This window comes from Panthera leo, chromosome E2 (genome assembly GCF_018350215.1).
Source record: "Panthera leo isolate Ple1 chromosome E2, P.leo_Ple1_pat1.1, whole genome shotgun sequence".
NCBI lineage: Eukaryota > Metazoa > Chordata > Mammalia > Carnivora > Felidae > Panthera > Panthera leo.
Window position 1 is genome coordinate 54,386,709 of NC_056693.1, and position 15,967 is coordinate 54,402,675.

The 15,967-nt window shown below is 51.8% G+C and overlaps 2 protein-coding genes across 2 annotated transcripts in view; one reads left to right on the forward strand and one right to left on the reverse strand.

Annotated features, from left to right (window-relative positions):
• The window catches only part of BCO1 (beta-carotene oxygenase 1), a 174,448-nt gene that overhangs the window by 64,474 nt on the left and 94,007 nt on the right, over positions 1-15,967 (forward strand). The window contains exons 7-8 of the mRNA XM_042919373.1: positions 874-1,123; positions 15,512-15,648. The gene's annotated coding sequence lies outside the window, so the exon portion shown is untranslated. The remainder of the gene's footprint in view (positions 1-873; positions 1,124-15,511; positions 15,649-15,967) is intronic.
• PKD1L2 (polycystin 1 like 2) overlaps positions 11,102-15,967 on the reverse strand; it is a 41,826-nt gene continuing 36,960 nt past the window's right edge. The window contains exons 15-17 of the mRNA XM_042919369.1: positions 15,101-15,246; positions 14,236-14,430; positions 11,102-11,421 (exon numbers count right to left, since the gene is read on the reverse strand). Coding sequence (XP_042775303.1) covers positions 11,269-11,421; positions 14,236-14,430; positions 15,101-15,246 — 494 coding nt within the window. The 3' untranslated portion in view covers positions 11,102-11,268. The remainder of the gene's footprint in view (positions 11,422-14,235; positions 14,431-15,100; positions 15,247-15,967) is intronic.

Consider the following 15,967-nt stretch of genomic DNA (forward strand, 5'->3'; position numbering starts at 1 on the left):
ACGCCTGGGGCACTCGGAAGGAGTGGAGATGGTTTCAGAGAAGAAACCAAGCAGGTGCCAGTGACAAGACCATGTCAGCGCTGGGTGCCCAGGGACCAGGCTTTTTATGCCTACATCTTTGTCCTCCCGGGCTTTCCCAACCCTTCCAGCGTGAGAGACTCTTGAACTCTGGGAGTAAATCTACGCATACCCTTGCTAAAATAGTTGCACCTTTAGTAACCTTTGAGAAAATATTTAAGCAGGAATACAGATTCTCAGCCCCCTTGCAATAATTCTGCTTTTACCCCTTGAGAAAGTCTGCGGTCTACAGACTTGGAGCTTTCTTTAGCCATTTAGAGAACGTGGGGCTGTTTTTCCACCCATTTATTTATTTATGGCTCCCCAGGGATCTTTATCTATAGCTATAGCTATAGCTATCTGTATCTACTTCTATATAATGAGCATCGCGTATATATTGGATTCATATAACTTTTCGTCCACGACACACTCCCACATCTGACTTTTGTATGTCCTGCATTCATGTACGCATGTATTAGTAGGTGTATATTTTCAATAACATAATAAGTCCTGAGAACCCCCTACCCTACACAAAAGCTAGGAACTTTCCAATAACTTACAGTTAGATAAGTAGTCCTCCCCTGGGCTGTCCTCAGGCACCCAACCGCCACCCAAGTCCCATGTTCATTGTCTCCTTGATTTCCATTTTACATATAGTTTTGTCTTCTCCGTGTTCAGATTGTCCAACACAACAACCACTTGACTCTCTGGAGCACTCACTTGTGCCAGACCCCACACTAACTACTTGATCCCCCTATTCCTGTCCAGGCCCCGCCCCAACTGTAAGTGGTAACCAGCTTGTATCCCCATTTTCAGATGGGAAAGCTGAGAGAGGTGCGGCAACCTGCCCAAAGTCACCTGCCCAGTCCTGATGAAGTGGGATTGGACCCAAGTCTGTCCAACAGCAGAGCCCACGCCCCCATCGGCTACACCATCCCTCTTTCTGAGCCTCGGGCCTCTGAGGACAGCCTGCCGGGCACTCCAGGCCAGCAGCGTGGGCATCAAACAGCTGCCGGGAGTGAGGACTCAGGGAAGGTCGCAGCACACCCAGGGCCTTGTTCACGAGGTACAAAGGGCTCTATTGCGGGCACGGGGAACATGTTGTCTCTTGGACGTCGCGATGCACCCGTTTCTTCCTGGCACTTTGGGGAACTCCCTCTGTGTGGTGGCCAGAGGCCAGGGCAGGAGTTGACAAGGGAGCTGAAGTTATAGCAGAAACAAAGCCGGAAGGAGCTTGGGTCTGAGTCCCCTTCTGTGGCTCTGCTGGGGCCTGGCTTCTTACACTACTTGTGACCATTGTCATTTGATTATGTGTGGCATTTGCTTCTTGGCTGTGTCCTCTGCTGGACCGAGAGCTCACTGGTTTTTCTAACCATTATATCCCCACTGCCTCGCGCACGGCGAATATTTGTTAAATAAATGAAAGAAGGTACGGTCTATTAGATGGAGACAGGTAGGTGATAAATTTCAGCTAGATGTGGAGATTGCTGTTTGGGGGAGAGTATGAAATGCTGTGGAAGTCCAGAAAGGGAGAGTCCCGATGTCTGGATGCTTCCAAGAAGGTGACATTGGAGTGGGAGATGGAAGGGTGAATAGCACAGGAGTTTTCCATGCAGGGTAGGTATAAAGGGCCTTTGGCCCAGGGACAGAACAGCAGATCAAAGGCATGGAAGGCGGAAGAGGAACACTGATGCATGAGAGATGGCCTCTGATGACCTCAGAGCTAATGTCTGGACACTGTCATGGGCAGAGCTGAGCTAACTTGGGACAGGGATTTGATTGCAATTAATAGAGCCATGTGCCATCCAGGGGCTTGTCGAGACTGGGTGGGGGGCTGGACAGGCAGTGCTGCATCTCACAGAAGGCTCCTGCGCTGGAGACAGATGGGCTTGGGTCTGAGTTCCAGCTCTCCCACCTACTAGGCAAGGGATCTGGGGGTAAATTTGTTGACTTTCCTGAGCCTTTGTTTTACCACCTTAGAATGGGAATTCCTACTGTCTTAGAGGGTTATTGTGGAGGTCTGATGAGGTAATACAAGTAAAGCACGGAACACAGCACCTGGCATGGAATAAAGGACTCTGAGTTCAGTTCCTTGGTGATGAATGTCCATTCATTCAATGGTCATTTGTTCTCAATGGTGATCAAAGCACACTCTTCCTGACTAATGGGGCTCCTGGTGCACTGAGGGAACAGACATCATCCCAGTGACCTCCCGAGTAGATATGAAATGGCTTAGTGCTGTGTTTAGTGCTATGGAGGAATGGATGTATGTACTGGGAGAGCTTACAGCAGGAAATCCGACTTGCCCGGGGGTTAAGAACAGTTTTCTCAAGGAAGTGATACTGGAGGCAGGATCTAGTTAACCATACTGGGGGAGGAGGGGCATTCCAGGTCTAGGGAACAGCATATGCAAAGACACTGTAGAGGGGTGCAGAACAGCCACGAGAGGCACTGAAAGGGGACCCCAAATGAGTTGGACACACCCAACCAAGCTTGCTGTGTCTTCTTCTTTGTGTCCTCTCCTTACCTGGCACCCAGAGTTGTCCCAAGTCCCCTGGACCTCATCCCAGAACACACAGTGGGACAGGAAGGTGGTGATGCCAACTGTGAGGTCCCTGGTGGGGGTTAGCTCCAGGTCAGACTCAGGGACCACGGTCAGATAGTAGATGCCTTCTCCAAAATGCAGGTCCTCCGGGTTCAGAATCCACGTGGACAGTCCATCTGCAAGAGAGAGGGTTCCAGGTCAGCCCGAAGCCTTGTGGAGACTGGGGCTAATGTCATGGGAGAGAAAGACCAAGGTGACTGGTCAGGGGAGCTGACCTTGATGGTCTCCCTGATATCCTAAGAAAGCCCTCTTCCCTTGAGATCTGGAGCAGAGAATAGGAGGCACTCCCAAGTCAGCACGACTGCCAAGTAAGGTAGATGAGGGCTCAAATTCTGACTCTGTCCCTTTTTGGCTGTGTGACTTTGTACCAGTTAACCTCTCTGTTCTTATCTGGCAAGAGGAAATGTCCATAGTGCCCATCCCAAGGGTTGTAATGAGGATTACAGTGAAGTTAGTTCTGTAAGTGCATATCAGTTCAGGGTGTTTAGTAGGTGCTCACTTAATGTTGCCAGATAAATAATACTGATGATAACAATAGTAGTAGTAGTAATAACACCAAAAAATAGGCATTTAATGTAGCAAAAAAAGTTTTTTTTCCCCATGGCTTCTGATTCTCAAGCTTTAAGTTGGTTACCCTCTCCCCACTGCCCAAGAAGCTGGCCCAGTTGATGGATTACCTGCAGCAGCCATTGGCGGAAGGTGAACTTTGGCGTCATAGCTGGTCTCATTGGGGTGGTAGCCATAGCCCAGGCTGAGCGTGAGTGGGATGTCAGGCCTCCAGTGCAGCTGGATCCCCAAAGCTGCACCATCTGTAGTCAGGTTCACCCACAAAGCTTCAGGACTGGTCAAGTTTAACACGGTTGGCTCACTGTGTCCTTTTGAAAGCCGGGGCAGCAGGATCTGTCATCAGAAACAGTCACATCAGGGGTGTGCCGGGATGGGAGTGCCAGTAAGCATCAGGGCTGCTGTGCAGAGCAGGGCAGGGTGAGTGCCCAGGGAACCGAGATCCACTCTGCTGTGCTCATCTTATCAGCTTCCTGGGGCTGCTTATCTTGGTGCTTATGATACCACAGATCTGCTGTCTTACAGTTCTGGAGGCCAGGAGTCCAGAATCAGTTCCACGGGGCTAAGGTTGGCGGGCTGATGCCGTCTGGAGGCTCTAGGAGAGAACCTTGCCTTTTCCAGCTTCTGAGGGTGCCGTGTCCCTTGGGTCAGGGCCCCTCCTTACATCACCCCAACCTCTTGCTTTTGTCATCAGATCAGCCTTTTGTCTTCTGTAGTTAACTCTCCCTGTCTCTGCCTCTTGTAAGGAGCTGACATGACACTGGGCCCACCCACATCATCCAGGGTCATCTCTCTGTCTCAAGATCCTTAACTTAATCATACCTGCAAAGTCCCCTTGGCCACGTAAGGCGGCAAATCCACAGGCTCAGGGATGAGAATATGGACATCCCGGGGGCTGATATTCACCCACCACACTCCTCAAACTGCATACCAAGGACTGGGCTGCATCCGTACGGAAAGAGGACAGACTTTTTCTCATTTGCTCAAGTGTGCTATGGTCATGTTGACGATGGTGTGAAGCAAGTGAAGTGTCTAAGTTAGGAGCACAGGCCAGAGAGGCGGAGAGACCTCTGTTTGGATCTCGGCTCTGTCCTGTATCAGCTGTGGGACCTCCAGCCAGTTAACAGGCCACTCGGAGCCTCTGCTTCCTTGTCGTCAGTAGACCACGTAGACTCATTCAGGGTATTAAAAATGGTATCGCGTACACGGGGCGCCTGGCTGGCTCAGTCGGTGGAGCTCGTGACTCTTGATCTCAGGGTTGTGAGTTCAGGCCCCACGTTGGGTGTAGAGATTACTTAAAAATAAAATATTTTGGGGGTGCCTGAGTGGCCCGTTAAAGCCTCCGACTCTTGGTTTTGGCTCAGGTCACGATCTCACGGTTTGTGGGTTCAAGCCCCACGTCGGGCTCTGTGTTGGAAGCATGGAGCCTGCCTGGGATTCTCTCTCCCCATCTCTCTCTTTGCCCCTCCCCCACCCCCAAATAAATAAATAAATAAATAAATAAACATTTAGTACAAAAAAATCTTTTAAAAAATGATATCACATATTTAAAAAAAAATTTTTTTTAAAGCGGGGGTGGGGGGCGCACCTGGGTGGCTCAGTCGGTTCAGTGTCCGACTTCAACTCACATCATGATCTTGCAGTTGGTGAGTTCGAGCCCCGCATTGGGCTCTGTGCTAACAGCTCAGAGCCTGGAGCCTGCTTTGGATTCTGTGTCTCCTTCACTTTCTGCCCCTCCCCCACTTGTGCGCGTGTGCGCTCTCTCTCTGTCTCTCAAAAACAAATAAACATTTAAAAAAATTTTTAATGATATTACATACAAAATACTTAGCCAAGTGCCAGACACAGAGTAATACTAAAAAATTAGCAGCTATCATTATTCTGCTATTACTAATATGTTAGAAGTTCTCATAACCATTCTCCATTAACTGATGCTCTGTGTTCCCTTCTTAAAACAGACTGATTGATGCCCACTGTGCACTCTTATTTCTGGTGGCCTTCTGTGTTAGACATGGGCATGGTCCACCATGTGCCCCCTTCCAGGAAGGGCCTGCTCCCCACTCACAGACAGGCTCCAGCTGTCAGCTCCTTCAGGGTCGGTCCCAGCTGCAGAGCTCCACCTCGTCTGAGGCACACCCTCCCTGGGGCCACCTGCATCCAGGGGACGAAGAAGGGGTATGAGGCCAAGACTTAGCAGCCTGCTGTGGGACATCTGTCTCATTTGTACATGAGGGATTTTAATTTATGGAGGCGACTGAGTGCTGATATGGAGGGGCCAGTGCCATTGAAAGAATCTGTGACTTACATTTCCTAAGAGGAGGGGACTGCCATGCTATGCAGGGCCACAGGGGTCAGGAGGCAGGGGCAGGCACAGGGGAAAGCTCAGGTCAGGGCCGTTATTGGGATCTCCATGGGAAAGGCACGGCAGGACAGAGTAAGCCATTTTCAGATAGGCCCATTTGGATGATTTCAACAGGGTTGGGACTCTAGGAATGGTCTCATCTGGTGGCCTGGTACCTGGCCTCGGGATGGTTTAGGACAGGGGAAATGTTGACTTGGTGTGTGAGTCAGATAAAGGGGCTTGTTGGGGGTATGGACTTGGGGTTGGTTAGTCTACATATGAAAGGTGTAGACTTCTTCCTCACCAGCAAGATTTTCAAGATATCAAAACATCAAAACATACAAAAAATAATAAGCCTGATTATTATCGTTCTAATGGCTGGTACTTGCTACGGCACAGCCCCTTGAGTTGACCAGATGCTTAACCAACTGAGCCACCCAGGCGCCCTGATGTTTTTGCTTCATTTTAGAGAAAATTGGACATTTCAGAGCCTGCAAGGTAATGGTGGTTAATGTAATGAAAATGATTAAAATTCCAATCAACAGATTGAAAGAAATGTTTCAATTGTACACCCCAAGATTGACAATGATATACATTTATAGTTTTAAGTTAAAATACAACATGTAAGACAGGGTATGGACCATTCTTAATGATTCTCCTCTTTAATCAACTGTTGGTCCCAACCAAGTTGAAGAAGAAAACAGAAGTGACACCTGACTTCTGAAAGCACCCCCAAGTTCTACCTCGATGTTCTCCGACAGATTCTTCACGGGTATGAGATGTCCACTGGGGCTGGTCAGACAGAGGCCACCAACAGTTCCACTGACATCAAAGTGACTTCGGGCTGGGAAAGGGCTCATTGGGAAACTCATCATCTGAAACCAAGAACACAGAGTGCTGGCCAAGGCCCCTGAAGGCTGGAAGGTGACTGCGTCCCTGTGTGAATGACAGGGTTTCCCAAGATGAGATGGACAAGTGGCCCTTGCTCTATGGGGTGAATGGGGGACCCTGTTGTTCTGGCTTTCTGGGTGTGTGTCTGCCTCTCAAGGCTGAGGGCCTGCTCAGACCCGCTAGAGTTGTGCAGCTGCTGGACTGTAAAACCATCTGAGCCTTTTTTCTTGGCAAAGCCAGCGAGTCCCCAAGAGAAAGATATTTGTCTGTCTTTGTTGGGGCTGAAGGAACAGAGAGATGTGCCCTAACTTGGGAGTGAAAAGAGCCCTGGGCTTGCCGTTTCCTAGTTATGGAACGAAGTCCGAAGAACTTTACTTCCAGGAACTAATTGAACCGAGGCTGCCGGGGAAGTTCCACCACGCAGTGGAAGAAGGATGGATTTGGGAGTCTGCATCCCAGCCCTGCCATTTTGCTTGTGGCCTCGGGCAGGTCACTGAGCCTCATCTGTAAAATGGGCATAGTAATATGTGTAATTGAAAGGGCCGTCATCAACATAACTGACAAACAGGCATGCGAGTGCAAGTGCCATAGAAGCTGTAAAGGGCTGCTCCCGAGGAGGGCATTACTGTTGTTACCCTGATGTCCACAGGCTCCTGGCTGGCCTCCATGGAGCCAAGGGAGGAGGCCGCGGGCAGGGTGAAGGTTGCAGAGTGAGTGGCAGCGGTGTGCACAGAGGAGCCCCGCCAGTTCCAGAGCTGTATTCTGGCCACAGGGTGAGAGCAGAGGTGCCAGGAGAGAGAGAGGAAAGTCAGTGTCAGAGGAAGAGTTCTTGCTCTGCAGGGAACCCCAGTATCGCCATTAGAGCAGGCGGCTCTGCTTCAGTCCCCAAAGGCGGTTCTGTACGCTCGTGTCAGTGGAACAGCATGGAAGGTAGCCGACACCCCCCCCCCCCCCCGACACACACACTGTGAGGACAGGGCTTTAGCCAGCTTTGTTTAAGGCCGCACCCCCCTGCCAACAAGAGTGCCTGGCACACAGTGGGGGTCAACACATCCTTTGCTGAATGAATAAGTGAGCTTTGACGTGAGCATTTCTCCAGGCTTAGCTCCCCTACCTACTTGATCTCTGATGTCATGGGTTCCCAGCCCCATCTTCTCTGGCCCTTGCCATTGTCCTGTCTGATTAGACTGGGGACCTGGTTTCAGACCCTAGCTCTGGTCAGAGTGCTGCTTCAGGAAATTGCCCCTGGGACCCAGGAGGGTAACCCTGGCATGGAGAATCGGAGAAGGCTGCTCACTGCAGGTGTCCCAGCAGGGCCTGCAGTGTGGTCCAGCCCTTGCTTGGCAGGGGGAGGAGTGCAGGGTGGAGGGCATCCTCAGGTCCACGAACTCCCAAGGCAAGTGCTCTTGAATCCAGCCCACAGCTCTGGGGAGCACCGGGCTTGGCCAGGCACACCCCGGATGTGGTTAAAGGTGGGCAGGCCCCCTTCATTCAGCCTCCCTGCCTGCATGGCTCCAACATGACCCAACTCTCAGGACTTGTGGGTGGCTCCAAGACGGGGTGTGGACCCAGCCGTTGCCCTCCTACGCTGCACAAGCACCCAGTGTGGGGACTTTCTCTTGGTGAAAAGCCCTCCCACTTCCAAGGCTGGCTGCCTGGGCTCTGCCTGTCACAGGGTCTCAGGATGTGGCTATGGAACGAGCCAGGTCAGGGGACAGGCTGTCTTGGGGATGCCAGTGCTGCTGGTTACCTGTTCGTGTACACGGAGATGGAAGGGGCAGCCAGAGTGGCCGGGAGGCCCCCAGGCAGTGTCCCCAGCAGGAGGGCAGCCTGCACTCGCTCCACAACTCCGAGCAGCTGGGGCACAGTGGCCATCTGGAAGAGGAAGCAGGGGATGCTGCTGTGACCCATGTCCATATGCCACCTTTGCTCACTGTCACCAGGCTAGTGTGGGGCCTTCAGCAGGGACTGGGCAGGGGTGGGGGGCACGCAGAGGTGTGAGCAAGGGACAACACTGCCGTTCATTGAGCGCCAGGCTCTGTAGGGAATGAAGAGTAACACTTGCAAGGATTCCAGCACTTATGTGAACCCTTTTCATCCTCACGACAACTCCGTGAGGCAGGTGCTCTCACTTACCCGTTTGGCAGACAGGGAAACAAAGGCACGTAAAGGATGAGTGACTTGTGGAGGTCACATGTGGAAAAAGGCAAGTGCCAGGACTCAATGGTGAGGCGGCGAGGCATCTGGCTCCTGAGTCTGTGCGCTGAGCTGTCACGCTCTGTGCCTCACTGTGCTGCTCTGTCCACCCACAGCCCACATCTTATTTGTGGGGAAATGGAAAGCCACAGGCAGAGCCATTTTACAGGGTCACCTGGGCTTGGACTGCTGCTCACCCCACCCAAACCCCCAGATGAGGATGTGGCCTCACTGAGGTCAAGGACCCGGGAAGGACTGGACGTTTGCAAAGAGTTCCTATTGGGGCACAAATTACACGTGTGCGTGTATGTGTATGTGTGCACGCGTGTGCGTGCATGTGTGTGTGTGTGAGAGAGAGGATATGACTGAGTGGATGCGAATGTATGTATTTAAGGGTGACGCGAATATAAAGACTTAAGTGTGTATGTATTTGTGAGTATATATGTGATTGTGTGTCTGCATATGAATGTGTGTTTGAGGGTATGTGAGTATAAGTATTGGAACATAAATGTCTGTGTGTGTGTCTGTGTGTGTGTGTGTGTGTGTGTGTGTGTGTGTGTGTGTGTGTATGTGCGCTCCTGAGTAGATGTGACACAGCCCCACCTGGTGAAGGTGATGGGCCTTCAGCTCCATCGTGAGGCCATCCTGGAAGGCCCTTCCCCTGGTGGCCCGTCAGGGTGCTGGGGCCGCAGGAGACAGTGCCACGTCCGTTCTCACTCCAGAGGCTGCCTCTGTTCTAACAGCGTTCTGTGTTTTGAGAACTGGGAGGGTGGACATGTGATCTCACCAGTTGGTGGCTTATCTGGGAGGTGGCGGGTTGCCTCTGTTTACAGGTGAGGAATGAGGCTGAGAGTCGTCATGCACCCAGCCCAAGTCTCAGGGTTTGAAAGTGACAGAGGCAGCATGTGAACTCAGGCTGCCTCGCTCCAAAGCCTGTGCTCTGCCTAGTATACCACACTGGCTCCCAGAAGCTCTGGTCTCTGGAACTTTTCTTCCAGTTCCCCAGAGAGGACTTTAACCTCTGTGTCTCAATTTCCTCATCTGCAAGATGAAGAGAAAGACCCATCTAGAAAGGCTGGTGTGAGCAGGGCATGTGGTACCCAGGAAGCCTGCATCTGGGCTGAAATACCTACCTGGCTGCCGTTGGCCCCAGTAGGGTTTTCCGGTCCATCCCTCAGGGAAGCTGCCAGCACACTGCCCACGGCCTGAAACAGGTCCTTGGTGGCCGCCTGGCGCCTCTGGTCCTCAGGATGGGCCTTAGAGCTCGCTGCCAGCAGAGCTTCACTGGCATCCTGCAGAACCCAGGTGGCCTCCCGCTGGGCTCACCCAAAGGGGAAGGGAAAGCAACGTGAGCCCCTCCTGAGCCAGACCGGCCCCTGCACCATTCCAAGGACAAGGGCTGCAATAGAGGGGAGCAGGGCGGGGAGATAAACTAGGGGAAATCTGGGCCCATTGCACAGGCTGCCTGTATCACTCACTTGAGGTCAGCTTCTCCTTCCCACAATGTGCTCAGTTCCTTCAGGAGAGTACCCTAGTCCATCTCTGAGTCTTTCCAGAGTGCCTTGCACACGCCTAGCTCATAGCAGTAAACATTCCCTAACTGGGGGGGATGGATGGAAGGATGGATGGATGGATAGATGGGTGGTGCATGGATGGATGTGTGGGTGGTGGATGGATAGATGAATGGACAAGACACTTATTCCGGTTTTGTGATTCTGTGTGTATTTGTGTAAATTCTTGCTGCCCCAGTAGTCTGAAAATGCCGCAAGGGTAGAAGCTATGTCTGTGTGACTTGCTGAATTCTCAATGCCTGGTATGTGCACAGTACCTAGTATATACTAGGCACTCGGGAAGCATTTGTTGAATGAATGAGTAAATTAGTGCCTGGATAAGCGAATGGAAGGATGGAGGGGCGGATGTACACAGGTACCGAATCAGTGCCTGCGTATGGAACGGATGGATGAGCAAATGGGTGTGTAAATGGCAAGTGTGATGTTAAAAGCATCGTGGCCTCAGAAATAAAGGTCAGCCTTGCTGGCTCCAGGCTGGAGAATGTGAGGGGCTCCACCTCCTGACAGTAGGTGAAGCACAGCCAGAGTAGCTCTCCCCTCCCTGCTTAGGGCTCCATTTTGAACCCTTGGCTACCATTTCACTGGGAGCATGGTGATTTCATTTGAGTTCTCCAAGAGGCAGACCCTGAGGCAAGGATTGAAGGTGTGGGCAGGCAGAGTGGGCTGGTGGGGCGGGGGTCGAAGAAGAAAGAAGGGCAGGAGCTGGCAGCTGGACGTCAGTGGTGTATTTACGGGGAACATGGGTGGGTTAGCAGCGGGATCTGGGCACACACTTGAGTGTCCCTCAGTGATTAGAGTCAGCTGCTCCCTTGGGGTGCCACTGGCAGGTCGGGGAGTGGGGTGTGTGAGCACCCCGGCTGGGACACCAGAATGAGACACAGGGGCTGCGGGAGGTCGTCTTCTCTTTCTGGGCACCACCCATGCAGGACCCTTGGAAACCAAATGGTGGGAGCTTTGGTGGCCCCGTGACTGAGGCACCGTCGACCTGAGGAGAGTCGCCAGTTACCCACTGCAGAGGTGTGTGTCCCATGGCTTGGCCCGGGTCAGCAGGGGGCCTCATTCACCTGGGCCGTGGGTGTGAGCTCCTCACTGCGGTGGGTCACCTCTCTCAGAACCTGGGCCAGCCCTTGTACCTTCTGCATGTCCCCCAGGGTGGCGGTGACCGCAGACAGTGACCCCAGCATGTGCTCTCTGACCTGATGCAGAGGGAGGAAGAAGAAATGTAATTTCTGTCTCAGAAAGATTTGGGGTCACAGCAAGTGACCAGGCTCATCTGGGGTTTTCCAAAGCCCGCAGACCTCTGTTTGCTTCATAGGTTGTGTGGTGGGCTGAAGAATGGCCTCCCAAAGATGTCCACATCCTAATCTCTGAAACCTGTCAGTATGTCACGTCACATGGCAAAAGGGACTTTGGCAAAATCGCTTTGGAGTTTTAATTAAGTGAGAGGTTCTGAGATGGGAGCATATCTGGATTAACCAGGTGGGGCCACTGTCATCACAGGGGTCTTTGTAAGAGGGAGGTAGGAGGGTCAGAGAGAAGGAGATGTGTGGGTGGAGGCAGAGGTGGAGAATGGGGGGGGGGGGGGAGGAAGGAAAAGGAAGTGAGGAGGGGAAATTTGGGGAGGGAGGGAGGAGGGAATGAAGGGTCTGAAGATGTTGAGGTGCTGGCTTTGCAGTTGGAGGGAGGAGTGGAGAGGCTTCTGGGGACTGTGTCTCCTAAGCCACGGAGCCCTTACAGGGGCCAGGGGCCGGCCTTGATAGCTACACACAAGAACTAAGAATATAATTTCAGCACTTGCCCCATAGAACTTTCTGCATTGATGGAAGGTCCTGTCTCTGCACCATCCACTCACCGAATGCAACTACTGAGCCCTTGAAACATGACCAGTGCAGCTGGAGAACTGAATTTTAAACTGTTTCATTTTAATTCATCTCAGTTTTTCTCTTTTCTTTTTCTTTCTTTCTTTTTTAAATTTTATTTTAGAGAGAGCATGAGCAGGGGAGAGGGGCAGAGGAAGGGAGAGAGAGAGAGAGAGAGAGAGAGAGAGAGAGAGAGAGAGAGAGAATCTTAAGCAGGCTTCCTGCTCAGTACAGAGTTCCCACAACCCCTGGGATCATGACCTGAGCCAAAATCAAGAATCAGATGCTCAACTGACCGAGCCACCCAGGCGCCCCATTTTAATCCACTTAATTTAGCTGTGAGTTCCTAGATAAGCGAGGGGCAACCATTTGGCACAGCCCGGATCTGAGTGAACAGTCCTCTGTGGCCTGCTTCTCACGGCTCACTCAGCCTACCTGTCTGACGGCCCTTCATGGCAGCTGCAGAGTTTGAGCCTGCCTGCTATTAAGTCAGGATGCATCCAGGCTATGGCTTGGATGGAGGAAAGAAAAGGCCAGTGTATGAGGGGACTCTTGTCAGATGTTCTGGAAGGTTAAGTCATGTTTGCCTCTGTGGATCTTCCCTCCTTCCTTGGTCACTGTCCTGGAGGCAGCTTCCATGGAGATGCCCCTGGCTCCTGACTCTGTCAGTGGACTCATGCAGCAGGAGATGAGAGGACTGGAGGAGAGACAGCTAGAAGCTATACTCCCGGTGCCTCCCTGCCAGTCCACTGTGGTTGGTCAATGGCCTCATTCTTCAGAAGCCACTGCTTGTCCCAGGGAGCCCCTCCACGTGCAGCGGCTCCCTCTGGATTCTGTTCACTTCAGGCTGAGCCCCCACTTTTATCAACAGAGCCCTTCTTAAAGTCTTCTCAGTTACCGCATTAGAGTTTCACACCTGCCTGCTGCCAGGACCCCACTTTTTCACGAGGAGACCCTGGGTCAGGCTGCCTAGTCTGTGTGCTCAGGGGACCACAGGACATCCAAATGCAAGTCTACCATGGGTAATGTTCAGAGTAAAAGCAACCAAGATTGAGAACCAGGTGGTGGGTTGTGGGGGTGTATGGAGGTACTAATGTGAATTCGGAAGGGGTGAGAGGCTTGGGAGGGCGGGAGGTAGACTGGGGAAGAGTCAGTCTGCGTTGGAACCCCGTCTTCACCACCTACTTAGAAATGTGGGCCTGGGCAAGCTGTTCAAATCCTCTTTCTCTGTTTCCTCTTCTGTAACATGGATGGGGATCTCACCATTGACCTTGTAGGGCTTTAACGAGGATTACATATCCATGAAGCTCTTGGGGCTGACAGCACCTAGTAGGTGCCCAATAAACGTCATTTATCTATAAGTAATCACTGTGACAACCACCACTTCTTTGTACTAAGTCCTTACCACGTGTCCTGCACCATGTTAAGTACTTTTCTTGCAAACCCTTCAGGGAACCAGAAAAGTCTTTCTTTTCTTCTTCATGCCCAGCAGGTGTATGTGCTACTGTGCGTGTGCGTGCGTGTGCGTGCACGTGCACCTGTGTGTACCTGCACCCACACGTGCCTGCACTCATATAGCAGGCACCAGGAGTAGAGGTAATCGTATGTTCTACAATAGTTGTTTATCGTGTCAGGTTGTAACACACGAAATGGCCATTTTGTGGATTAAAAATGGTCGAATGTTGGTAATTTCAAGTGGTTTGACCTAACCTTATCAGGTAAACGCTATTTATCATCCCCATTTTCCAGTGGCGAACCTGAGGCTTAGGGAAGTTCATTCACCAGCCTGTGACAGTATAGATGGAAAGTGACAGAAGTGGGATGACGTCTAACGTCTGACCCCAACCCATTAACCATATGACTGGGGCCAGGCCGCTTTTCTCCTCTGGCCTCGGTTTTGTCGCCTTTTGACAGGAGGGATTGGAGCAAGACTCTTAAATTCCTTCCTTCCCCAGAAGGCTTTGACTCCAGGAAGAGCAAGGAAAGCAGGTTTCCATCACTTCAGGTCACTTAGTGAAAGGACCAGAAGAGGGAGGTGACATCAACAGCTCAGGAGATGCCAAAGTCTTCTCCACAGCTCCATAAGTTCCACTCCCCACCCCAGACTCCGGGGCCCCAGTGGACAGTGTAAAAGGGGCCCATCTTGAGCACCTTCTGTCTGGCGTCCACGTTCAGCAGCCGCCTGCAGCCCCGCCCCTGGCACTCCTGGTCCAGCACCGATGCCACGGCCCTGGCCAGCTGGAAGAGCCGCTCGGGGTGCCGTTCGCCTCGCAGAGCGGTGGCGATGTTCTCCACCACTGCAGCCTGGAATGCCACATTCTCAACGTGGGTGTCTCCAGGTCCCACCTGACCGGGAAACAGGAAACATGCTCAGCGCAGGGAAGCCCTGAACTCACCAGTCCTTGTTCCAGAATCCGGAGCCTGAAGTCGCGGTCTCCACAAGGCAGGCCAGAGCAAGACGGGCAGGCTTTGCACGTGGCCTGGGGTCTCTCCCGAGGCTGAGGGCAGCTGGGCGCGCTTGTACCCGGCATCCAACGGCCACTGAAACCAAGCCTTGGGCAAGTCAAGTCGCTGCTTCCCCCTCACTGCCCTCCTCATAGTTCCCCCAGTCCCTTCCTGCTCCTCCTGGCCTCTCACCCTTGAAATTTACCCAGATTTAATCCAGTCTCTGCCATGTAGCCCTGGTGGCTGATTTTGGCCCTCCTCCCTTTGGACTCTGATGGCACTGGTCTGACTCATCTCTGGGTCCTCCTGCTCCAAGCCTCCAGGGCATTACTCCAGGGCACTGTTCTGGCCACTGAGATATAAGATCTACAAAGGTAGTGACCATGTTCACAGCTGTGTCCCCAGGGCCTGGCACAGAGCAGGTGCTCTGAAAATACTAGTTGAAGGAATGAATGGATCAGTGATTCATATGGTCATGCCCTTAGCTCTCTTCAACCCAGCCACCCTCTCGGGGAAGTTCAGTTGGGTAACAGGTTTTCTCAGGAAAGAAACAAAGGCTGCTGCCACCTACCTTCACCAGTGCATGGGCCTGTTGTTTGTCCCCTGCCCGATTGGACACAAAAATGACCACTGTCAGCATGAAGTCATTGTTTACTTTTCCAAGTGGCAGATAAACTGACTGGAGGGCAGGTTCAGAGCCACAGTGTAGACAAGAACCTGGTAAATGGAAACTGAACAGTTAGGGTGGCATCTCTAGGCCCTGGGGAGACAGGAAACCTACCAAGTTAGAGCCTGATGACAAGGACACAGAAGCCACAGCTCATAAAGACGTGGCAAGCACTCAACGACTCTGTGCTTTCAGAGAGACGACAGCCATCTATACTGATCCCCTAGTCTCTGTAGGTAATTGCGTGCTGCTATGACTTTGGAATAATTTTACTAGAATCCATAAAAAATTTAAAAAAAAAATTCCTCTTTACAGGTTTACAAAGAAATTCAAGAGGTAAACCAAGTTACAAAAAGGAGGAGGAAGAAGAAGAGGGCAGGAGGCGATCTTAAAAATTATCTCAAAACATCGAAGCTCACTCAAAAGTCACTTCCTGTACAAAGCCTTCCCAGGTTGGTGTATCTAAACAGCGCCCCTGTCCTATGTCTTTATTTACCAACGGTCTCCACCACTAATTGTAACACAGGGAGGTCAGGGACTTGCCCTGTGGAGTTTACTACTATGTATCTAGCACCTGGAAGAGCCTGACGTGTAATAAATGTTTATTGTTGAATGAATGAATGAATGAATGCACATCTTTCCTATCCTTAAAGGAGACCTCCCCCCTCAGTGGAATCACTAATCATTGTAATGTGCAGACAATCATGAAGTTACTGAATTTTAACTCAGAGCTGAGTTTTACATGGTTTCACTTCCCTGCCCCTTTGCTCA